This window comes from Oryx dammah, unplaced genomic scaffold (assembly GCF_014754425.2).
Source record: "Oryx dammah isolate SB20612 unplaced genomic scaffold, SCBI_Odam_1.1 HiC_scaffold_5, whole genome shotgun sequence".
NCBI lineage: Eukaryota > Metazoa > Chordata > Mammalia > Artiodactyla > Bovidae > Oryx > Oryx dammah.
The window spans coordinates 79,563,005-79,589,943 of record NW_024070189.1 but is presented as its reverse complement, the minus strand read 5'-3'; the positions used below and the strand labels follow the sequence as shown (position 1 = coordinate 79,589,943).

The 26,939-nt window shown below is 36.0% G+C and overlaps 1 protein-coding gene across 10 annotated transcripts in view; it reads right to left on the bottom strand.

Annotated features, from left to right (window-relative positions):
* The window catches only part of CSNK1G3 (casein kinase 1 gamma 3), a 96,209-nt gene extending 72,116 nt beyond the window's left edge, over nucleotides 1-24,093 (bottom strand). For all 10 annotated transcript variants that reach the window (XM_040241723.1, XM_040241726.1, XM_040241725.1 and 7 more), the window contains exons 1-3: nucleotides 23,039-24,093; nucleotides 13,128-13,168; nucleotides 7,665-7,734 (exon numbers count right to left, since the gene is read on the bottom strand). In XM_040241723.1, the coding sequence (XP_040097657.1) occupies nucleotides 7,665-7,734; nucleotides 13,128-13,168; nucleotides 23,039-23,216 (289 nt within the window). In that variant the 5' untranslated portion in view covers nucleotides 23,217-24,093. The remainder of the gene's footprint in view (nucleotides 1-7,664; nucleotides 7,735-13,127; nucleotides 13,169-23,038) is intronic.
* Nucleotides 24,094-26,939: the final 2,846 nt, after the last annotated feature.

Genomic DNA, 26,939 nt, shown 5'->3' with positions numbered 1-26,939 from the left:
TTAGGTCACAAAGTCTCAGAATAAATTCAGAAAGGCTGATATCATATCAAGCATATTCTCCAACCACAATTCTATTAAACTAAATATCAACCACAAAGCACAAAATCATAGAAATTAATAAACAACATGTACCAAACAACCAATAGGTCAATGAGGAAATTAAAAAATACCTAGAAACAAGTGAAAGCAGCGTAACAACATACCAAACTCCATGGGATGCAGCAAAAGCAGTTCAAAGAAGAAAGTCCATAGCAATACAGGCCTACCTCAAGAAGCAAGAAAAATCCAAAATAAATAATATAACTTTACACCTAAGGAAACAAAAAGAATAAATGAAGCTCAAAACTAGAAGGAAGGAAATAATAAAGATATGAGGGGAAATAAATGAAAGACATTTTAAAAACAATAGAAAAGATGAATGAAACAAGAGCTAGTTCTTTGAACAGATTAAATTGACAAATCCCTGGCTAACCTAATCTTTAAAAAAAGCAAAAGAGGACTCAAACAAAATCAAACTGTAAGAGGAGAAATTACAAATGATACAACAGAAATACAAAAAATTATGAAACCATTATGAACAGTTACCTATCAATAAATTAGACAACTTAAAAAGAATGGAAAATTCCTAGAAACATACAAGCTCCCAAGACTTGAATCATGAAAAAATAGAAAATCCGAATAGAATAACTACTAGTAAGGAGACTTAAAGAGTAATCAAAAAGCTCCCAGCAAACTCAAGTCTAGGATCAGATGGCTTTCATCAATAAATTATTCAAAACATCCAAAAAGATTTAATACCAACTCTTCTCAAACTCTTCCCAAAAACTGAAGAAGAAAACCTTCCAAACACATCTCATGAAGACACCATTACTCTGATACCAAAACCAAACAATGACCCCCATTAAAACAAAATAACAGACCAATATCCTTGATGAGGGCTCCCCAGGAGGCACAGTGGTAAAGAATCCATCTGCCAGTGCAGGAGCCACAGGAGACTCGGGTTTGATCCCTGGGTCAGGAAGACCCTCTGGAGTAGGAAATGGCACCCCACTCCAGTATTCTTGTCTGGGAAATTCGATGGACAGAGGAGCCTGAAGAACTACAGTCCATGGGGTCACAAAGAGTTGGACAAAACTCAGCAACTGAGCACACACATTCTTGATGAACAAAGCTGCAAAAATCCTCAACAAAATATTAGCAAACCAAATCCAGCAATACATTAAAAGAATCATCCATCATGATCAAGTGGGATTAATTCCAGTGACGCGTGAACGTATAACATCTGCAAGTCAATCAACATGATACATTATATTAACAAAATGAAGGATAAAAATCACATGATTATCTCAACAGACTCAGAAAAAGCATTTAACAAAATTCAATTTATGAATTTGAAAAATTTATTTTTTTTAAAATGGGCAGAGGATCTGAATAGGTATTTTTCTAAAGACACATCAAAAGGCACATGAAAAGGTGTTCAACATCACTAATTATGAGGGAAATGAAATCAAAACCACAATGAAAGATCACCTCACACCTGTCAGAATGGCTATTATCAACAAGAAAAAAAAAATAACAAATACTGGAGAGGATGTGGATAAAGGGAAACCTTGTACACTGTTGGTGGGACTGAAAATTGGTGCAGTCATATGGGAAATAGCATTGAGATTCCTCAAAAAATTAAGAATAGAACTACCATCTGACCCAGCTATTTCCACTTCAGGTATTATCCAAAGAACACAACATGATGTGAAAAGACACATGAAGCCCTAAATACTGCAGCATTATTTACAATGGCCAAGAAACAGAAATAAGCTAAGTGTTCATGGATGCATGAATGGATCCACAAAAAAGGAATGAAACCCTGCCATTTGTGACAACATGGATGGACACTGAAAGTTTTATGCTAAGTGAAATAAGCAAACAAGACAAATACCACAAAATTTTACTCATGTGTGGGATCTAAAACAAACAAAATGAATGAATACACAAAATAAATCAAAAACAAACTCACAGATGTAGAAATTAGATTAGTGGTTACCAGAGGGAAAGGGAGTTGGGGGAATGAGTGAAATAGGTGAGGGGAGTCAGCTGTACAGTGATGGATAGTAAGTAGAAATGTGATGATCCCTTTGTAGTGTGTACAGGCATACTTAGGACATATTCTGGGTTCAGTTCCAGACCACTGCAATAACGGGAATATCAAAATAAATTTAAACAGAATTTTTTGGTTTCATGGTGCATATAGAAGTTGTCTTTACACTATATTGAAGTCTATTAAGTATGCTGTAGCATTATGTCTAAAAACACAATGTACATACCTTAACTTAAAAACCCTTTATGGCTAAAAAATGCTAACCATCATCTGACCCTTCAGCAAGCTGTGACAGTAACATCAAAGATCACTGTACACAGTTCACCAGAACAAACATAATAATAATGGGAAAGTCTGGTGGTGGTAGTTTAGTCGGTCAGTCAGGTCTGGCTGTTGAGACCCCCATGGACTGTAGCCTCCCAGGCTCCTCTGTCCATGGGATTCTCCAGGAAAGAATACTGAGTGGGCTGCTATTTCCTTCTCCAGGGGATCCTCCAGACACAGGAATTGAACCCAGGTCTCCTGTATTACAGGCAGATTCTTTACCAACTGAGCTACAAGGGAAGCTCCCATTCAGAAAAGTCAGAAATACTGTGAAAATTGTCCAAATGTGACACAAAGACATGAAGTGAGCAGATGCTGTTAGAGAAAGGGCGCCAAGGACTTGCTCTTTGTAGGGATGCCACAAACTTCCGATTTGTAATTAAAAAAAAAAAAAAAAAATACTAGTGAAGCGCAAAATAAGGAATGCCTGTACAGATGTCAAATTATAATGCTGAAACTTTCAATAACTTAAAAAAAAAAACAACAACAACTCTTCAAGGACGACAAAGAAAAACAAATTGGAAAAAGATTTAGGCCACATTTATTTAATCCAAGTAGTAACTGTAACTGAGTAAGTATTTCTCAAACACTCTCCCTAATATTCAAAGTTATATAGCCTTACTTCTACTCTTATTAACCATGAACTTCATTGTGGAGCTCCTTGGAATTAAGCAAAGTAGAACTGACCCTTGAAAAACACAGGAGTTAGGGACAGTGACCCTCTGCACAGTGAAAAATCCACATATAACTCACAGCCGGCCCTCCATATACATGTTTTGGATCCTCTGTGTCTGTGGTTCCACATCCTCACATTTAACCAACCCTACATCATGTAGTATTGTAGTTAAAGTGTTAGTCATTCAGTCTTATCTGACTCTTTGTGACCCCATGGGCTGTAGCCTGTCAGGCTCCTCCGTCCATGGAGTTCTCCAGGCAGTAATACTGGAGTGGGTAGCCATTCCTTTCACCAGGGGATCTTCCAGACCCAGGGATGGAACCTGGGTCTCTTGCATTGCAGGCAGAGTCTTTACTGTCTGAGCCACCAGGGAAGTAGTACTTACTATTGAAAAAAATCCATGTATAAGTGGACCCACACTGTTCAAGGGTCAACTGTGTAGTGTTCAGACTCTGTCATCATATAATTTTGCCTTCCTCTTCCTTCCCACCATACCTCCCATTCTAAGGCCCAGATTTACTCTGCCTTGCTATTTTGTTCTAAGGCTGCATTTCAAAGTTTTCTACCCTAGTTCTGCTATCCAAATCACCAACTTTTCTTTTTTCCCAACCTTTAAGTCTCCCCTCTTCAAATGTGTCTATTAAGCATAATTCAAAATTCACAACTATTCACATAGAATTTCTGAATTGAAAAGACGTATACGTAAGTGAATTTATATAAGCCAACTCATTGTTGGCAGTTGTACATGAACATTCAAGTAAGGTATACACATAATATATCTGGCTTTCTAAAATAATACTGAGAAAGAGATCAATAAAGGAACAAGTGAGAACTGCTTCCATTTTCTTCAAAACTTCCTTTCTTTAATGGTTTCAAAGAGTCTCAAACATATTTATCTCTACCTTATCCAGATGGCTAAATTCCATAAAGAGCATTATATTTCATTGAGTAAATTAAATATTTAGTCTCCAATATGAATAGAAATACCTCAGCTTTACCATTCAACATAATTTTACCTTAAAATGACTAAGCACAGATCTCTGGTGGGGAAAAAAAAATGATCTAACTCTAAATGACTCTTTGAAATACATATTGCTTCATGAGTCAATGAATGCAAAAACTTCTTACATAACTACTAATATAATGGATAATGTATTTCAACACAAATTCTGTCACTGAAGTACAGGATCAGAGTTATATATCTTTTAAAAATCAAGAGTACAAAGCAAAAAGCATGCACTGTAAAAGCCAAACTAAAATTCCATTTCCCAGGTCATGGCTGGGCAGTTTTCTAACAATGAGCAAACAAATCAAATTGCTATGAATTAGGAAAAGCTGCAACTAATAAACAAGCACCAAACAAAACAACACAGCCACAGTAATATAAATATGATACGTAAGACCAGAAGGGAGAGGTGAGGGACAGGAGGGCAAGAAGGAAGAGAGGCTCTGGAGAGAAGCCTGAGGACAAAGAGTCATGAGGTTTTAAGTTACTAGCTGTGTCTCTTGATCAGAGTTTTTTGGCTACTAAAAAGCATGAACACGACCCAACTCAATGGGCAAAAGCAAGCTTTTGTATTTTTATATCCAGTGAACTTTCAACTATAAAGTTAGAGTCCACCTAATTTCAATTGTTCTAAAAGCATTTTTGAGACTACTATAAAAAGTTATTGATTGCAGGCTGACAAAAGTTACTCTGATAACTTCTAACATCACTAATTTTCAGTGATGCTTATTAGCATCCCCAGCACTGGAGACAAGTATATTTTTTCCCAAGAAACACTCAAGAACGGGTAAGAATACAAAACTCACACACTACTTGAAAGTACAACTGCATCATCTCTCTCCCCAAATAAATTTCACACTTCATTTTATATTTCAGCATTTCACTTATGTGACAAAACACCATCAATTAAGTCACAAAATAACATATGGAAATCCTACACTTTTAATACTGCTTGGTACTTCAGTTCCTTATAGGTGGGCAACGGTTAAGCATGTTATTAAAAGAATCATTGTCATGATGTTTCTTTCCATTTTCAGGTCCACTATTGTTCATGTAGGAAGGATGAGAACAGAAATAGTGGTAAAGAACCCATCTGCCAATGCAAGAGACATAAGAGACATGGGTTCGATCCCTGGGTCGGGAAGATCCCCTGGAGGAGGGCATGGCAACCCACTCCAGTGTTCTTGCTTGGAGAATCCCCATGGACAGAGGAGCCTGGAGGGCTACAGTTCACAGGGTTGCACAGAGTCCGACATGACTAAAACAACTTAGAATGCATGCACATCAATATTAACATTCTTATCAGGAAATTTAAACTCTACAGATCTGATCAAGAAAACCTGAAATCTGATTAGAATAACTAACTATAGAATTAGCACATAGGTTATGTTCTTTTCCAAGGACATTTTTTGCTTTCAGGCATTCTTAACTTTTACCACCAATGCTTATACTCCTAGCTCAGCAGTTCTCAACACAAGGTCTCCAGCATCCAATCTTCCTTCTTCTGGTGACACTACAGTTTCCCATGAGACAACCACCTCTCCCTATTCTTGGCACCTGGATTTCAGGTAGTGCCTGAGATGAGCACAAGATGCAAGTCTGGGCAATCAAATTCACAGTGATTAAATCACTAGATACAAAATAAGTACGATTCAATCCTAGAACTTTTATTTTTTTGGTGCTATAACTTTTTTCCCCAAAGTTCAAACTTTTACCCAATTAACAATGCTGTGGTAATTTCAGGTGAACAGTGAAGGGACTCAGCCATATGTATATATGCATCCATTCTCTCCCAAAGCCCCCTCCATCCAGGCTGGCATAACACCGAGCAGAGTTCCATGTGCTATATAGTAGTTTTTTGTTGGTTATCCATTTTAAATACAGCAGTATGCACATGACCTTCCTAAAATCCCTAACTATCCCTCCCTCCTCACTTCAGGCAACCATTATAATTCGGTTCTAGAACTTTTGCTGAAATTTTTAGTTAAGAAATATTTTTATAAGTGCTAAGCTAGGCTGTTGGTAAGCTTGTCTATCATTTCATAAGAAGGGCCAATCAGAGAACAAAGCTTACACATTTGCTTACACACACAGAGCACAGAGACAAATTAAAGAATGTCTCTGGTGACAGTATTGCAATGTCTTATGAACAAGTCTTTTCCCTGAATTTACAGTACGTGGTCAATAAACTCCTTTTTTCCCCCCCACTTAGCTTCTTAGGGCTTTCTGTCACTTACTAGTCCTAACTAATATGTATAGTTTCACATATAATTAGTTGTATCCCCTTATCATTTAAATCTCAATTGTCAGTGATAATTTTGATGTCCTGGAGGACTATCTGTATCAGACTCAAACATGCACTATAGAAAGTTTATAATGATAAAACCATTATTACAAAATGTCAACTTAGTGTCCCCACAATGATGACTCATTTGGAAAGCATGCTCTAAGGAAAAAGAAAAGAATGCAAAATTGATAATGTATTAAGAAATGTACAGCTCTACCAAGCAGAAGGTAAACATGAGCTTACAAAAAGACACCTGAAAAAATTTCATTCTACTGAATCTGGGAAAACAAAATATCCTTACTTGGTAAGACACTGTACATATAAAAATCATTACAGTTAGTAGACAGAAATGAAAAGTGGAGCTGAGATAAACATTAACAAGAAGTAAATACAATGTAAAATAGGAAATTTTCTTGTTAGTTTTTTTCCAATGGAACAAAATATCCATTCTCACTTAGATTTAGAGTTTATTTAAAACTATACTGGCATTAATTTCCTACAGCCACTGTAATTACTACACATTTGTGGCTTAAAATAACAGAAATTTACTTTCTCATAGTTCTGGAGGCCAAAAATTTGAAATCAGTTTCAACAGGCTGAATCAAAGAGGTTCTACAGGACAATCCTACACCAGGATTTCGGGATTCCTTGGCTTATTGGCCATATCACTCCAACCTTGGCCTCTGTAGCCACTTGGCCTTCTCTTCTGTTACGTAAATCGTTCCTCTGACTCTCTTTTACTGTGCGTTTGGGGCCACCCAGATAACCCATGTGCTGTCGTCTATGGGGTTGCAAAGAGTCAGACACGATTAAACAACTGAACTGAAGAGAGATAACCCAAAATAATCTTTAATCTCAAGATCCTTAGCTTATTCATACCTGCAAAGTCTTTGCTATAAGGTCACATTTATAGATTTTAGGAACTGTCATATGGCTATCTTTTAAGGGGCCATTTTTCAGCCTACTGCTATGTCGTATGTCATTTCAGTAACTATAATACCACCAAAAAGGCTAAGAGTCTGGAAACTATATGAACTTTATATTCCCCAATTAAATTTTTTCACAATGTTCTCTATTTCTATTGGTACCAATACAAAAAGCTCCAAAAAGCATGTTTAAAATAAAAAGGGAAGACTCTAGTAAGAAAATAACCTACTAACCATAGCCTTAAGAAGTATTACTTTTAACTAAATTTAACATAGTATTCCTTGAAACTAGAGCTACTATCGTGATAATTCATTTTACTACAAATTTAAAAATTAAAATAAGACTTTACCTCCAGATCCTAACTGCTTATAGAATCTGTATTCCAAATGTAGCTGTGGTGCTCTGGATTTCATGGGCTCCTATTTAAAAAAAAAAAGCAACAATAAAAAATATATGTTATTAAAGTATCACTAGGCTCCAATTATTACGAATGTTACAAATCTTGATGTCAACTCTTATATAGTGTAACACTCTATTAGGTATCCTTGTCTCCCTAAGGTTAAATCCAGATAATAATCAACTTTAAGTACAATGTAAAATAAATTAATGCCATAAATGTATACAAGGTTAAGTGGCTATTAGACAAGCATTAGGGAAATCTATGTTTGACTCTGTAACCCTGAAGAAAAGTATACTGTTAACATTCTTGACTAAGGCAATAATGGCCCTGATTCTATTTCTCCTGTTCCCAGGAATTACTGTGCCCTCTGATGGAAAGGTTCTGGGTTAAAGTGACATTACAGAAAACTAAAAAAGAAAATGATGGAGATGGGAAAATTTTGACAGTAGCAACAATACATTTTTTAAAAATTTGGTGGAGTACAGCAGTCTAGTCAAGGCTATGGTTTTTCCAGTGGTCATGTATGGATGCGAGAGTTGGACTGTGAAGAAAGCTGAGTGCCAAAGAATTGATGCTTTTGAACTGTGGTGTTGGAGAAGACTCTTGAGAGTCCCTTGGACTGCAACGAGATCCAACCAGTCCATTCTGAAGGAGATCAACCCTGGGATTTCTTTGGAAGGAATGACGCTAAAGCTGAAACTCCAGTACTTTGGCCACCTCATGCGAAGAGTTGACTCATTGGAAAAGACTCTGATGCTGGGAGGGATTAGGGGCAGGAGGAAAAGGGGACGACAGAGGATGAGATGGCTGGATGGCATCACGGACTCGATGGACGTGAGTCTGAACGAACTCCGGGAGTTGGTGATGGACAGGGAGGCCTGGCGTGCTGCAATTCATGGGGTCGCAAAGAGTCAGACACAACTGAGCGACTGAACTGAACTGGACTGAACAGCTTACAGTAAAACACACGATTTCTAAATATTAGGCTCATGAGCTTTGTAAACTGCAACCACTAGCTCAAAAAGCCTTTAGCACTTTTCTATCACCCTTCTCTCAGACTTCTATCATCTTTTGATTTGTTTTGTCTGTTGTTGGATTTCATGTAAATGACATTGTACATATATGTTTTATATGTATGTCTGACTTTTCATTCAACATCATGTTTTTGAGATTTATACCTACACAGACAAACACACACACACTCATAGAACATAAACAGAAGCAAAGTAGATTTAAGATATAAATGTGTGAAAATAGTTGTAGGAAACAAAACTATAACAGAGTAATAACACAGGAAAAGTGAACAAAACTATAACAGAGTAATAACACAGGAAAAGGAAAGTCTATAACAAGCCAACAAAATCTAAACAAAACCAACAAAACTTCAAGAAGTACAAAAAAACAAAAATAACCAAAATTTAAAACCAATCTGTCAACACACTAACACAACAGCAAAAAGAATTTGGAAACTGGGAGACAGAAAAATATCTGAAGAATGAGAAAATTTTGTAGAATGCATCTACATAAATTATACAAAATGCATTATGCAGGAAGAAAAAAAGAAAACACACAAAAAAGATTAAAGAGCTGGACAATATAATGAGGACTAATATGCATTTGATAAGGAAAAAAGAAAGAAAAGTGAGCAGAGGCAATAACTGAAGAAATAAATGTGCAAACTGATGAAAGATAACAAACCAGAGAGTCAAGAGGAATGTGAATCCCAAACAGAGTTAACTAAAAAGAAATTTATACTTGGACATACCATAATTAAACAACCAACGACAAAGACTTCAAATAAGGAAGCTGTAAAATCCCAGTGGAACAATTATAAACATAAGATTATTATAAGAGAAAACAATCAACTTAGTTCTTGAGAGGCAGGATGGCAGGGTAAAGGCAGAGGCACTGAAATTAAATTGTGCTGGATGTGAGTCATAATTTCACTACTTGCTAGGTTTACTTAATCTTCGGTACTTTCCAGTTCCCTTGTTTACAAAAGACAGATAAAATATTTTCTCATTTTATTTCTATACACATATATATGACTTAAAACAGCCCCTTCCATACAGTGGAATTCTTTAGTTAACTATATTAAAGTATATAACCATAACATATAATAAAAAGATACCCAAGTAGACAATCACAAGTAAAATACATAATTCATTCAATCACCAATATTCCCTAGGTAAAAACAGAAACCCAGATCTATCTACTTTCTAATTTAGTAGAGTCAGTTCAGCTTGATTCCAATACTTTACTAGCACTAAAATTTTATTGTGCCACCATACAAGAAAAGTCACCTCACCATAGGATGAATTTTTCATTATTCATGAATGACAGGTTATTATGTAACTATAAACAAGATACATAATAACCTGTTATTTGTTGTATGGCAGAAGGCAGGAGGAGAAGGGGGTGATAGAGGATGAGATGGTTGGATGGCATCACCATCTCAGTGGACACGAGTGTGAGCAAGCTTCGGGAGTTGGTGATAGACAGGGAAGCCTGGCGTGCTATAGTCCATGGAGTCGCAAAGAGTCATGATTGAGTGACTGAACTGAACTGAACAAACAAGATATAGAGTGGTGGCTGAGATCAAGTTAACAAATTAACCTGAAGCAAACTATCAATATGAACTAGGGTATCATTAAATAAGTGTGTAAACCTTTATATGGGATATATAACAAAACTGAAATTAGTCACTAAAGTTTGCTCTCTGAATGAACACCACTGTCATCAAATAACTCCTTTGTACCAAGGTAGAAAAATAAGATAGTACTGAAGGTATACAGATACAACATTTTCAAGTAGTTACTTTTAAGGCAGGTTCTGAACAAAATTATGTGGTTTTCTATAAACAGACAATAGATACAAACAGACAAACATATAAGATAAAAAGAAAAAATATATAAGAACATTTAATATATGTATATACATATATTACACATATAAAAACATACATACACACATATGCAAATATTTAGGAAACTAAGTACCAACCATGGCTTAACAGTTTATATGAAAAATTTTCTATCTTGCCAATACATTTTTGGATGAATCTGAGGCAAGCATAACTCTATACCATATTTCAACCTCAAAATGCCACACATAGATATAAAAAATACTTCCAGTTCTCCCAAAGAATACTGAATAACAACATTATTATATGTAGTTCTGATCACTGTGCTTTAATAAGGGGCAAATCAAGGCAGAAAAATAATGTCAAAAAACAAAAGAAGAAAAAAACAATAAGGGGACTTCCCCATTGACTCAGTGGTAAAGAATCCACCTGCCAATGCAGGGGATGTGGGTTCGATCCCTTGTCTGGGAAGATCCCACATACTGTGGAGCAACTAAGCCCACACACCACAACTACTGAGGCTGTGCTCTAGAGCCTGGGAACCACAACTCCTGAGCCCACACACCACAGCTACTTAAGCCTGCTCGTCTAGAGCTCATGCTCTGCAACAAGAGAAGCTACCACAATGAGAAGCCCATGCACCACAACCAAGAGCAGCCCCTGCCCACAGCAACTAGAGAATGCCTTCCCATAGCAACAAAGACTCAGTTTAGCCAAAAATAAATTAATAAATAGGTTCCAGAATCAACAACAACAAAAAAACTTGACATTTAAAAAAAAAATACGGGAACAGTGATACAGCATGAAGGTAAACTAAAACAAGTTGACTTGTATGTGTATACATAGGAAGGCTAACAGATGACATAGTATATGTTTAGTAAGGTATCAAAGATGTCAACAGGGTAAACAAGTTTCAAATCTGAAAATAACTGGAGCTAAGGGTCACCAGTTAATGACTGAAATTAACAAGTAAAGGTGAGCCTAGCATGGCTCCTATTTTAACATAAAGATTTATTTGCCCTAACCTATCAGTTAAGTATTATTCACGTGCTCCCGTGAATGGAGCTACTCACTACAAGCCATCAATAACAAAGATTATAGGTGTTGCCATCCTAGTGTGCCACGTCTACTCCCAACACTGGCCTAGACCACGGGAAAAGAAAAGTCAGCAGTGCCCATTCCTTGCATCCTGGCCTCCCTATTGTGATTCACACAAACTAACTCCCCTTGTCCTAACTACACACTCATGAGGGAACCTTGTAAATTTCTTTTTGTAGTTTTAACCTAATATTCTATGTAGATCAGCCTACAGAAAGAAAACATGATTTATACTGTTGTGGGCATTCTGGACCCATAATAGTAAAATACCTTCACTGTAAGTTAGAAATTAACTCTTCTGAAATACTTACACCTGAGAGCTTGACTGACTGAGTGAATTGATGGATGCTGTGACTCTAGCTCTGATCAACAGTGACAGTTTTAAGGAGACAACCTAACCAGATTTTCTGTCATAAAAACCAAGGACCAGAACTTAAACCTAGGTGAACTCATGCCAGGTAAATGCCAGTCCCAACTCACATGTCAGTGAGCCCATTTCAGTAGCACCACAACCCCTTCTGTGCATTTTTATTTTCCAGTAAAAATAGACAGCATGTGTTCCAGTGAAACTTGGTTTACACTCACAAATATACTTAAACTGTGCTTTTTAACTTAAATCAGTTTTCTATCTTATCCCCAAAGTTTTGTTTTTCAATTTCTCCAACTTGAACAGGCTCTTCTGTAGTCACATTACCCTAATAACAGAGGTTATATTGGCAGAAACAAGATCAAGACTGGCAGGCAGGCTGGGGAAGCCAAACAAGCCATGCTCAACCTCAGGGAAACCTGGCAGGCAAACCAAATAGTAAATTTGCACCAGAACAAAGTTATATGTCATAAAAATTCCCAGATCCCAACTACATCAAAAAAAAAAAAAAAAGCTGCCTTACAGCTATCATACCAAGCTTCTTTAGGACTTCAAATCAGTCCCTTGGGAGTTTGCTTTCCTGCTAACCTCCACCCACATCAAGAATTTCTGAATCCCTGAAGGTCAAGCAAGACCCAGTTTTACCAAACATAAAACACAAACAGAAAAGATTTTGGAAGCTACCTGGAAATACATTTCCAAATAATGTAATCCTAAACACTAAAGACACTTTTGTCCAAATGCTTGAATCAGGAACTTCTAGCATATTAAAAATGCCAGTACATCAGCTTCTGCAAATCTGAAGCAGTGCCAAATTTTAAGAATTCAATTCTATAATGCTCCCACAGTAAAATGATTAAGTTATCGTAACACAGAAAGACACAGATATCTTACATATACGTTACCATACACTTGAGGGGCACGATGATGCTAGAAGCTTAATAACAAAAAATCAGTTATGCCTCATACTTTCCAAATAAACACTCAAGTTACAAATGATATGGAAAAACTAGTGAAAATGCAACTTAATCATTAAAGAAATAACAAGAAAATGATTGAAGAAAAATAAGAAACATGAACTTACCAATTTAATGGCCACATATTCATTTGTATACAAATTTTTCCCTTGAAAAAGAAAGAAAAATGTCAGATTCTACCAGAAGTGAATTTTTAAAGATATATTATGTAAAACTACTCTGGGGGGATAGGAGGAGAAGCACAGAATACATTTAAATAAAATATAGATTTTGCTTCCAACTATTTAGCAGAAACCTCAATAACAGGGATATATTTAAATTTATGATCAACTCAGTAACATTTAGTATTTCACCTGGATTCAGAGAAAAAAGTAAGACTAAGAAATACTTTAGCCTATTTATTTTTTAAAAAAATAGAAAAACTCTTATTTTGTTAGAATACTGTGTACCACTTAGGAAGTAATCAATAGGCAAACACACTACTAAGTTTCAAAACCAGAACGGTATATAGAAACAAGACTACACAATTCCTTTTTCAATCACCACCTCATTTTAAATCCTTTGTTATTATCGGATGTGATATTAATAGGGCTCTTACATAATCTAGTAAATATACAGAAAAATCTGGAATACATTTAAAATAAAACAAAATTTTAGAAATACTATTCAATAACTGGCTTTGACAAACTAGTTACTTTGAGGGGAAGAAGTGTTATTAGCAACTTACCTTAAAACCAAATTAAATTCCAGTTATTTTAAGAGTTAGATATAAGCCATAAAACAAGAAAAAATATTTATCAGGCCAGTATATAGAAGTCATTTGAGCATTAAAAAAAATGGAAAAAGATTAAGAGATCAGAAGATTTTATACAGATTTGATAGCTTAAAACACTTTAAACTTTTTTAAGTAAAAAAATCTACACAAAGAACAGCTAGAAGACAAATCAGAATAAAGATTTAACATAATTAATATGTAAAGAATCCAAGTAAATTACACTAATCATTGGCAGCAGCAAGTTGAAAATAATCTAGAAAATTCCACAGGGTCAGTATCTGTAGTTCAAGTAAAACACTATGAAGAATTAAGTATACAAAGATAATGTGATACATAAATTCATGTGCTTCTTTACAAGTATAGCTAAAAGGATAAAAAATAGAACAATATCTAATTTCTGAATTTCTGAAGAAAAAGAGAACAATGATAGTTGTTTTGTTTAACTGTGATTGTAAATGGCCCTGGTTACACTGACTACTGAATAAAATAGGTAATCATCAACTCTCACACATGCAAATTTTTCGAACATAATACTCCTAACTTCATTTTATTCAGTAGCTGATGAATGGCAGTAAAACTTCTAAACAAAATTTCAGTCTTGGATATGTTGCCACAGTGAGCAGTATTTTCACCATAAGACTCTTTGCCACAAGCAATTTCACAGCCCAGCTAACTGCCCTTAAGGCATTTTGCCATAAAAAAACAAGGAAAATAAAATTTTAAATAAACATTAAAAAGGACACGATGACACATGAAAAACTAGTAAAAAAAATCTTTTAAAGACTTTATTGTGAAAAATGAAAATATAAAAAACATTTAAAATTTGTGAAGACTCATGATAATAGTTTATTATGGTCTATCTGAGAAAAGGTGATACTTCTATTGTCAAACATTAAGGATTCAGGATCTCATACTGGACCTAAATTCTCTATGATTTAAAAAAATCTTGCACTAAGTCTCTCCAGATTTCCCTGGAAATAAAATGAATAATCAAGGGACGCTCCTATTGATTATCAATACATGTTACCTATATAAAAAAAGAAAGTGAAGTTGCTCAGTTGTCTCCGACTCTTTGCAACCCCATGGACCGTAGCCTCCCAGGCTCCTCCATCCATGAGATTTTCCAGGCAAGAGCACTGGAGTGGGGTGCCATTGCCTCCTCCAGGTGTAACCTATATAACTGGTAATAAATCACTGCACTGCATTTAAATGTTCCAACACATGCCCACTCCTTATATTTCACCAAATCAACTAAGCTAGATGCTGTACCACGGAGTAGGTGATGGCACCCTACTCCAGTACTCTTGCCTGGAAAACCCCATGGATGGAGGAGCCTTGTAGGCTGCAGTCCATGGGGTCGCAAAGAGTCGGACATGACTGAAGCGACTTAGCAGTAGCCCGCAGCAGATGCTGTACCAAATACAACAACTCTGTCTCCATCATGTTCTCCACTATCAAACAGCAAAGATTTCGACCATTTTCAAGAAACTTACACTCATCAGGAATCGTGTAACCATTTCTTTTGTAGGGGACACGAAGAGCTTGATTCTTCTTTAGCCTCCAATTTCTAACTGCATGATAAACCTGGTAAAGATGGCATTAGAGAACAAGCAATTGTATCTAAATTAGCCAAAGTTGTTGTTCAGTCACTAAGTCGTATCTGACTTTTTGCAACCCCATGGACTGCAGCACATCAGGTTTCCATGTCCTTCACTATCTCCCAGAGTTTGCTGAAATTCATGTCCATTGAGTCAGTGACGGTATCCAACCATCTCATCTTCAGCTGCCCTCTTCTCCTCTTGCCCTCAGTTTTTCCCAGCATCAGGGTCTTTTCCAATGAGTCAGCTCTTCACATCGGGTAGCCAAAGTATTGGAGTTTTGGTTTCAACATCAGTCGTTCCAATGAATATTCAGGGTTGATTTCCTTTAGGATTGACTAGTTTGATCTCCTTGCAGTCCAAGGGACCCTCAAGAGTCTTCTCCAGCACCACAATTTGAAAGCATAAATTCTTCAGCACTCAGCCTTCTTTATGGTCCAACTCTCATTTCCATGCTTTGATCATATGGACTTTTGTTGGCAAAGTGATACCTCTGCTTTTAAATACACAGTCTAGGTTTCTCACAGCTTTCCTTCCAAGGAGCAAGAATCTTTCAATTTCATGGCTGCAGCACTGTCCACAGTGATCTTGGACCTCAAGAAAAGAAAACCTGTCACTGCTTCCACTTTTTCCCTTCTATTTACCATGAAGTGATAGGACTGTAAAAATAACTAAATCACTTTGCTGTACACCTGAAACTAACACAACATTGTAAATAAACTATAATCCAATATAAAATGAAAAAAAAACCCATGAAAGCACTGCATCCGTGGAGAAATGAAACCAAACTGTCAACCATTCAAAATCAAACTGTCAACCAGATTTTTTTTTATCTTTTAGAGTACTGAAACCAAATTGTCAACCAGTTATCTTACCCTTTAGGGCAAAATTGCCTTACAGTCAATGAGTTGTATGGCCAAACAGCAAGACTACTTGTGACAAAGAATGTTATGGCAAAAATAGTTAGAACCACTGCCAACACTGTACAGTAGTGTTTGTTCATATAAATATTATAATGCTCTTCTGAGTTTTGTTCTTGTTTTATAAAAATGAGTGGGGGGAAAATAATGTTCATTCTAATGCTAAATAGCATAAATCTCATAAACCTATTACACTGATCACAAAGACAGAGATTAATCGGAGTACCTAAGTGGTGTAAGCTAAGCTGCAGTCAAAGTACTCACTGAGCCCATAAATTAAAAAACATTTTGGAAAACATACCATTTTTTAGCCAATTAGTTCAGCATTTAGATGTGACCATATATATTTTAAGAATACATGATGTATAAAATTGGCTTAGTGAATAATTTAATGATACAATGAAAAATTTAAATCTTGAGGAACACTTAAATCCTGAGTGTCTAACAAAGGAAAAATTTTTAATTCAAAAATAGAATTTATATTTCATCAAGACATTATCTTCTCAGAATTATTTTGTATTGTATATATTTATTCATAACCACATAGGGAAAAAATATTTATAGGACAAAAAGTTAGTCTAAACACAGATTCCATACAATGAAAATAAACAAAATACTTCTAAAAACATTGTTCTTGTTTTCATTTACATGGTCAAATGTTTACTTTTAAGCCACAGAAGAAAGAACTAAATCCTAAAAGCATTTTCTTTTTTTGAATATTAGCGATTTCACTGAACTTTGAAGGTTATAAAAATGAGCCATGATTGAATATTACTAATGCATTTTTGTCACTTTGCATAGCTCAGTTCAGTTCAGTCGGGTCCAACCCTTTGCTACCCCATGGACTGCAGTACGCCAGGCTTCCCTGTCCCTCACCAATTCCCGGAGTTTACTCAAACTCATGTCCATTGAGTCAGTGATGCTATCCAACCATCTCATCCTCTGTTGTCCCCTTCTCCTCCTGCCTTTAATCTTTTGCAGCATCAGGGTCTTTTCAAATGTGTCAGTTCTTCGCATCAGGTGGCCAAAGTATTGCAGTTTCAGCTTCAGCATCAGTCCTTCCAATGCATTCAGGACTGATCTCCTTCAGAATGGACTGGCTGGATCTCCTTTCAGTCCAAGGGACTCTCAAGAGTCTTCTCCAACACCATAGTTCAAAAGCATCAATTCTTCAGCACTCAGCTTTCTTTATAGTCCAACTCTCACATCCATACATTTCTGGAAAAACCATAGGTTTGACTAGACGGATCTTTGTTGGCAAAGTAATGCCTCTGCTTTTTAATATGCTGTCTAGGTTGGTCATAACTTTTCTTCCAAGGAGCAAGCATCTTTTAATTTCATGGCTGCAATCACCATCTGCAGTGATTTTGGAGCCCCCAAAACTGAAGTCTGTCACTGTTTCCACTGTTTCCCCATCTATTTGCCATGAAGTGTTGGGACTAGATGCCGTGACCTGTTTTCTGAATGTTGAGTATTAAGCCAACTTTTTCACTCTCCTCTTTCACTTTCACCAAGAAGCTCTTTAGTTCTTCTTTGCTTTCTGCCATAAGGGTGGTGTCATCTGCATATCTGAGGTTACTGATATTTCTCCCAGCAATCTTGATTCCAGCTTGGGCTTCATCCAGTCCAGCACTTCTCATGATGTACTCTGCATAGATGAACAAGCAGGGTGACAATATACAGCCTTGATATATCAGTACTCCTTTCCTATTTGGAACCAGTCTCTTGTTCCATGTCCAGTTCTAACTGTTGCTTTTGACCTGCATACAGGTTTCTCAGGAGGCAAGTCCGGTGGTCTAGTATTCCCATCTCTTTCAGAATTTTCCAGTTTGTTGTGATCCACACAGTCAAAGGCTTTGGCGTAGTCAATAAAGCATAAGTAGACATTTTTCTGGAACTCTCTTGCTTTTTCAATGATCGACTCTGTATAGGCATCCCCTTAAATAATCAGCTTTTCAATCCACATTTGGTATGTATATGAACAAACTAACAATGTATGTTCAATGCACAAAGTATATGTTTGTGGGTACAATACAAGCAAGAGAGAGGAGTGTGTGTATGGAGGAAATCCAATTAAGAGAAGGCACCAAGTAAACTGGTTCCAGTTCACTGAAGTTTTAATCCAATTTCAAAAGATGTTTCCAATAAACAGTACTTTGTGCCATACTGAACTTGAAAAGATGGGTTTACAATATTGGGATATTTGAATGGTCATTATTATAAAACTATGTTCTACAGAAACTCCATATATGGTTATATCAGGGACTACTAATCAACTGAAATATCCCTGTTCACCTTCCTTAGTAAAGGAATGGCCTAAAATGGGTGCCCAGCTAGACTACATTTCTAGCCTCTCTTTCAAGTTGGTGCAGACATGTGATTTTAAGTTATAGATATGAGTCAACATAAGGCATGTCACTGCCCACTTGCAAGAATGAACATACGTATTATCTTCTGACCCTTTTCCTGGCTGGGTGTCTGGAGACAGCAACAACAGGAATAAACAACTCATAGATCAAGACTGAAGCCACATACTGAGGGTGCAGAGATACCCTGACAGCCCTTGGTGCTGTTCTTCTGGCCTGTGTTATGTGAAAAAGGAAGAAACTACTTCGCCTAACACCACTGTATGCTAGGATCTCTTTCTTATAGCATTATAGCCTACTCCTTGTTACATTTTTCAGAAAAATTTTAAGCTTCAGCTAATAAATGTAGGAAAGTCAATAAACATAAAAAAGATGAATCCACCCAAATCTGTATATTTACTTGATACATATGGTAAGACCTGCAGAATTTTCAACAAAACAATTCTTAAACAAAAATAAAAAGTTATAAAAACTTCTGTGTCTACTTAATTCTATCAAAATTTACAATATCTTACTTCAGATATGGTAATTCATAAAACAACAGATAACACCCTTGTTCTGTTCTTTCACGGGGTGGTCAGTCAGGCATAGCTACAAGAGGAGACACAGAAGAAATATCATGTTTTGGTCAGGTGGTAGAAGACAGGAGCAAGGGTAGAGCTTTGGCCAAGATCTTTAGTATTTCTGCAGGAAAAGCAAGATAGGGGAGGGTGAACATCTTAGGAGTGACTAGTTTGAATAACTCTGTTAACCTTCGGTGGGCAGTTTCTTGAACTGTCTTGTACTTTGCCACGGGATGCCTTCAGGAAGACTGCTTCCTGGAATGCATGGGCCAGAGAGAGGAGGGAGGTATGGCCCTAAATTGGTTAGTCTGCAGATCAAAGGCATGCTCCCAATTTTTTTTATCTTGAAGAACTGGCTATCCTGTAGAGGAGCAGTCTTTCCACAGAGTGAAAGGATTTGAGGTTTTTTGGTTTCTTTTCATTATTAAAGCAATGTTATATTAGCTGGTTTGTATTCCACACATTCTAGAATACCTCCACAGTAAGAGGTCTATATGGCTGACCAGGAAGGTTTTTCTTCAGATGTTAAAGGCTCATGATACACAGGAAAATAAAAAATGTATACAATATAACCCCACATTTTAGCTAGCTTTGTTCTGTCTCATTGTGTACCTGTTAAAAACATTTCTGGGGGTTTTGGTTAATTGTCTAAGCTAGGAACATATCCAACATGCTGGATGCAAGCCTTACCACCAATACAAGGATAAAATAAAACCAAAAATATCAATTCATCGTTTTACAATTAAAAACAGATAAAAATGATAGTAAACACATTTACTTAAACTTAATTTTAGATTTTTTAAAAGATTAACTATTTTCTTTTTAATCTCAAGTCAAATTTTTTATGTTCGGCTTTCTTTCTTTAGTGTGTGTGTGTCTGTTAGCCACTCAGTCGGGTCCGACTCTTTGCGACCCCATGGACTATAGTCTGCCAGGCTCCTCTCTGTCCATGGAATTCTCCAGGCAAGAATACTGGAGTGGGTTGCCATTTCCTTCTTTCTTTAGTAATCCTCTATAAAAGTACTTTCAACAGAGGGTAACAGTGTCTCTCCTTGGGGCTTTTGGAAATGGGAGTGGGGGCTGGGGGGAAGGAATCTGGGGCTGCATGTGGAGATGCAACTCCTGTTTAGTGTCCAAGAGGTCTGAAGTCCTAAATGCCACACGGTGTATGGGACAGTCTTCTAACAAACAAGCAAGCAAAAACAAAACACTGTCCAGCCCAAGATCCTAAGAGCATCTTTTTTGACAATCACTTACCTATAACATATATACTCTATACTCTTTCTTACTCAATACTAATCACAAAAAATTTAGTGCCAGAAATCAATGTCTATTAACATGGCTTTAAAGAAAGCAGTTTAAGAATTCAAACCAGCTTTTAATATTAGCATGTTTATCCAGATTAAATATACATGTTCATCCACATTTATCATAGAAAAAAATGACAACTATAACAACTCTTTCTGTACAGAGAAATCACCTGGAACCTTTTTAAAAGGGAATAAAACCTCCCTTTATTTAGTAGTCTACTAAGAAAATAAAATGATTAAAGTAATTATGCAAATGGACATGTTACATGTATCATAAGTACTGAAACAGTAACATGTATAGATAAAACATTTAAATAAAATCTACACAAATATACAATAAAAACCCACAGGTAGATTAGATATAGATAGATAAATAGAAAGATGATAATGGATAGATGGATGGATGGATAGACTAGTAAGTCATCTTATCCCTATTCCTGCTTATTCACAGACTGCAAAAGAATAGGGGTATTTTGCTGTTTTTTTTTTCAGTATACAGCATGTTAGTTTCAGTATATAGGAGTAATACAGTTTTCTCATATGCCCTGGCTAAAATGTTCCACTAGATTCTTTTGTGTGTATACACACATATACATCCATACACACACACAGATGTGTGTGTATATATATATAGTTATTTTGAAATAAATTATATGAAATTGATTCTGAATAATAAATGCCAAAATACTATAGTACTATAGTGATATACACAGAGAGTGACAAAGTACAAATATATATGTCATAATATACAGCTAGAAAACTAATTTATATTAAATTTAAATATACATACAACATGCTATAATCTTAATTAAGAACAAATATCTTGATATCCTTTAAAGGAGTAGAACAATCACTGCTTTCCTGAAACAGGCAAGGATAATGTTGGGTTTTTTATATTGTTATCTAAATTTAATCTTCACAGTAATTCAGGAAGCAGAAATAATTCCATTCTAAAGTTGACAAATTTGAAGCCCCATGTGGTTAAATGACTTATGCATTCCATAATGGCAGAGACAATTTTTACATTTTTCCAATGTATCATCAGTGTCTAATCATGCTTCATACATAATAATGTAGACATGTGATAAATTTTTAATGGATGGATGGGTGTAATTCAAGGTCAGACAAGTAAATAATCTGCTTTTTTTTAAGTGCCAAAATCAGAAACAGTTTAAGAATTTCAAAGTATCATTACAATACCTTTTAAAAAAATATATAAAACATTCACCCTTTCAAATATTCGAGTCTTTAGTAAAATGCAGAAGAGTCTATTAGACACATCATATGTACAAAATGTCATTACCTTTCATTAGATTGCTTCATTCAAAGATTTAATGTACATTAACTACATAAAACAGTAATGAAATGAAGGAGTAACTAAAAATTAGAATGTTTTTGGCCCAGATGGTAAAGAATCTGCCTGCAATGCAAGAGACCTGGATTTGATCCCTGGATTAGAAAGATTCCATGGAGAAGTGAATGGCCACCCACTCCAAATTCTTGCCTGGACAACTCCATGGGCAGAGGAGCCTGGTGGGCTACAGTCCATGGGGGTCTCAAAGAGTCTGATACTAAAACTTCACTTTCTTTCAAAGTGTTTTACAAGATGATAAAGAGAAGTAGCTGAGTAGATGAAGATACAATTGCATATATTTTTATAACACCAAGGTTGAATCTAATGAAAATTGCAAAGCTAAGTTTTTTCTTTTTATTTAAGGAAGTTTACACTCATGCTGGTGTATTAACCAGACAACCCTCAAGGAACCTCAATACTGACTCCCATAAAACCGTGCTGTCCTCCTTCTTGTTTCTCTTCAATGAAGATAGCCACATCTTCATTGCACTAGGAGTTACAAAGATAGATTTGGATCGTGAGGCCATCATTAAATTGATGTGTGACATTTGTCAAGAAACCTTCCCTGAGTTTCAAATGTCTTAAACGTAGAGTTGGGAGGTTAAAGTAGACCAATGTTTCCCAAACTTACCTGGTTATAAGAATAAACTGAATCAGTACTTTGTGTCCCTTGGTAAGAATACAGATTTCTAAACCACTCTGGACATACATGCGGGAAGAGGGGAATAAATTATAACAGTGCAAACTGCACTGATTTCTGATGTAGTTTAAGGATATTACCTTAACTTTATGCCATACAGTTACTAGATGTTTTCCAATCAGAAAAAGTAGCCTAAATATCATTCCTAAAGAGTACACTGCAAAGATTCCCCTGGTATCTCTTTGATCCTGCTAGGGCTTTTTCATTTACTTTCTTTTTTCTTTTAATCTGGACAGCTAATCTCAAGAAAACAGACACTGTTTTCTTACTAAGAAATGACCCACAAATGAAAATACAAGTGCACAGAAATTCTTAAATTACCACAACAATGAAACAATTAAACAAGTAACTAACTAAATCATTTCATTAAAAAGTACCCTTCATTTTTTAAAAAATGCTCCCATTATTATGGAATAAACAAAACAGTCTTACCTAATCGTAGTTCTCCAAAATTCCCACATCCAATTTTTTTTCCAACTCTAAAGTTAGGTCCAACCATTAAAACTCCAGAGGATGAAGAGCCAGCTCCTCGAGTGTTATGTCCCAACCGACCACTAGGTCGTGCCATTCTATCATCTGATTTGTCCTTGTCTTTCTTTTTATTTTCCATATCAAGTTTGCGGTACTCCACTTTGAATTCTTTAATCAAGACAAGCACACTGAAATAGGGTATCGTGAGAACTGGTACATCACTAGGTAACTGTACCAGGTGGGTGATGTTAACATTCAAATTGCAGTAGGTAGTCAATGAACTGGTGCGTGTTCATCCCATTCGTAAAATTTTTCTCAGCTGTCTTTTCAGCAAAACATGTCTTCAGAATTATTTTTTCAATGATGTGAGCTGATATTGATAGAGAGCTAGAATATTAAGAAAAAAAACTTAGTCAACTTACAGAGAATTAAAAACCATGTTTTGGAAATTAATAATGTAACAAAAGTTCAGGCAATGGACTTACTAGGTAATGCCCACTGAAATCAAACCTCAGCAGACGCTTAATCATTACCCTTTATTCCTATACTTTAATACCAAAGGGATCACAAAAACAAAACCAAACGAAATCAGTGATTTGCTTACTTTTAAAAAAATAAATAAAAATAATAAAAATGTTCTGAGTATTTCACAAGCCAATATACATTCACCAGCCTAGACCTTCCCGCTTAGAATCAGTCCAATTTAAAAAAGAAAAAAAAATTCAAAGAATTCCAGTAAGTCAATACAGGAATATCAATTTAAAAGCAAGAAAAGAGAATACATTTTGCAAACTATTAAGAGTTAGTATCTTTCACATGTTCATACATTTAATAATTTTCAAGGGCTTTTCAAATATACGTTCTTTTTTTTTTTCTGTGACAATAAAGTTGTTTTGTTTTGTTTTAATTTTTATTTTTACTTTATTTTACTTTATAATACTGTATTGGTTTTGCCATACATTGACATGAATCCACCACGGGTGTACATGAGTTCCCAATCCTGAACCCCCCTCCCACCTCCCACCCCATATCATCTCTCTGGATCATCCCCGTGCACCAGCCCCAAGCATCCTGCATCCTGTATAGAACATAGACTGGTGATTCGTTTCTTACATGATAGTATACATGTTTCAGTGCCATTCTCCCAAATCATCCCACCCTCTCCCTCTCCCTCAGAGTCCAAAAATCCGTTCTATACATCTGTGTCTCTTTTGCTGTCTCGCATACAGGGTTATCATTACCATCTTTCTAAATTCCATATATCTGTATTAGTATACTGTATTGGTGTTTTTCTTTCTAGCTTACTTCACTCTATATAATCGGCTCCAGTTTCACCCATCTCATTAGAACTGATTCAAATGTACTCTTTTTAATGGCTGAGTAATACTCCATTGTGTACATGTACCACAGCTTTCTTATCCATTCATCTGCTGATAGACATCTAGGTTGTTTCCATGTCCTGGCTATTATAAACAGTGCTGCAATGAACATTGGGGTACATGTGTCTCTTTCAATTCTGGTTTCCTTGGTGTGTATGCCCAGCAGTGGGATTGCTGGGTCATATGGCAGTTCTATTTGCAATTTTTTAAGGAATCTCCACACTGTTCTCCATAGTGGCTGTACTAGTTTGCATTCCCACCAAGAGTGTAAGAGGGTTCCCTTTTCTCCACACCCTCTCCAGCATTTATTGCTTGCAGACTTTTGGATCGCAGCCATTCTGACTGGTGTGAAATGGTACCTCATTGTGGTCTTGATTTGCATTTCTCTGATAATGAGGGATGTTGAGCATCTTTCCATGTGTTTGTTAGCCATCCATATGTCTTCTTTGGAGAAATGTCTATTTAGTTCTTTGGCCCATTTTTTGATTGGGTCGTTTATTTTTCTGGAATTGAGCTGCAGGAGTTGCTTGTATATTTTTGAGATTGGTTGTTTGTCAGTTGCTTCATTTGCTATTATTTTCTCCCATTCAGAATATCTACCTAAAGAAACTAAAGACCTATATATAGAAAACTATAAAACACTGATGAAAGAAATCAAAGAGGACACTAATAGATAGAGAAATATACCATGTTCATGGATCGGAAGAATCAATATAGTGAAAATGAGTATACTACCTAAAGCAATCTACAGATTCAATGCAATCCCTATCAAGATACCAGCAGTATTTTTCACAGAACTAGAACAAATAATTTCAAGATTTGTATGGAAATACAAAAAACCTCGAATAGCCAAAGCAATCTTGAGGAAGAAGAATGGAACTGGAGGAATCAACTTGCCTGACTTCAGGCTCTATTACAAAGCCACAGTCAAGACAGTATGGTACTGGCACAAAGACAGAAATATAGATCAATGGAACAAAATAGAAAGCCCAGAGATAAATCCACACACCTATGGACACCTTATCTTTGACAAAGGAGGCAAGAATATACAATGGAGTAAAGACAATCTCTTTAACAAGTGGTGCTGGGAAAACTGGTCAACCACTTGTAAAAGAATGAAACTAGATCACTTTCTAACACCCCACACAAAAATAAACTCAAAATGGATTAAAGATCTAAAAGTGAGACCAGAAACTATAAAACTCCTAGAGGAGAACATAGGCAAAACACTCTCCGACATAAATCACAGCTGGATCCTCTATGATCCACCTCCCAGAATACTGGAAATAAAAGCAAAAATAAACAAATGGGATCTAATTAAAATTAAAAGCTTCTGCACAACAAAGGAAACTATAAGCAAATATACATTCTTATTTGATCTTCATTTATTCAAATATTGATTACTTATAACTACATATGGGAATGGAGCAATCATAACAAGGTTTGAAATAAATAGTACATTTCTGATTAATTTTAGCAACCCACCAAATATGCAATTATTCTTAACACCTAATCTATTTATAATATAAATATTATATCTGCCATGATCTTAATATTGCAAATGAAATATAAGCATCCATTTCGTATAAGTAAAATTTAATGAGTTTTACATATACTGTTTACTTTCTACAATAGAGTAACTAATGCTGAACCTCCCCCTTGCTGTAAATAATTATGAAAATAGACAAATATTTTGAGGCATTGAATAATAGGTAGAGCAAACTGCGATCTCTGAGAAAATAGAAACACAGAAGGTGAATTCCACCTTCACTCAAGATCTCCAGCTAGGGAGAGTTTTCTGACTACAGCAAAGGGAGTGGAGACTGAGGCAGCGCCCAGTGATCACAGATCAGAGTTTGGGGTGTTGAAGCTAGTGGAATTTTCAGGACAGTACTGAAGGTGAGGGAGCTGTACAGTTTTAGGGGTAGGAGGTGACAGGGCTGAAACAAGGCTAGCAGACAAACTACTCTCAGGTTAAATAAAGAATGGAGATACCAACGGCTATAGAGTGCCAGGATATCCTGAAGTTCCTACCTAGTCATGGTGGAGGAACCTCATTAATATCCCAGAATTCAGTTGAGATACCAAAAAGACCAAGTCTTAACAGTAAGGATCATACTGTAGAGTAAGGACTAAGAATAGCCTGCCTAAAGCCTAAAACCAAGCCTAGAGAGGATTAAGAATATCTCCAACTACACTAACTGCATTCCAGAATGAAACTTGACATAATTAAAAAGACAAAGGGAAAAACAAAACAAAAACAGACTTTCAACAATGCTGAATTCATAATGTCTAGCATAAAGTTATAAATTACCAGACATGAAAATAATCAGTAAATGTGACATGCAGTCAGAAATAAAGCTATCAAAGGAAACAGACTCCAAGATGACCATGATGCTGAAATTAGAAGACAGGACTTCAAAACTACTAAGTAGCTATTAAAGTTCTACTACATTAAAGAAAGAGAATGGAGCAGAAAAAAT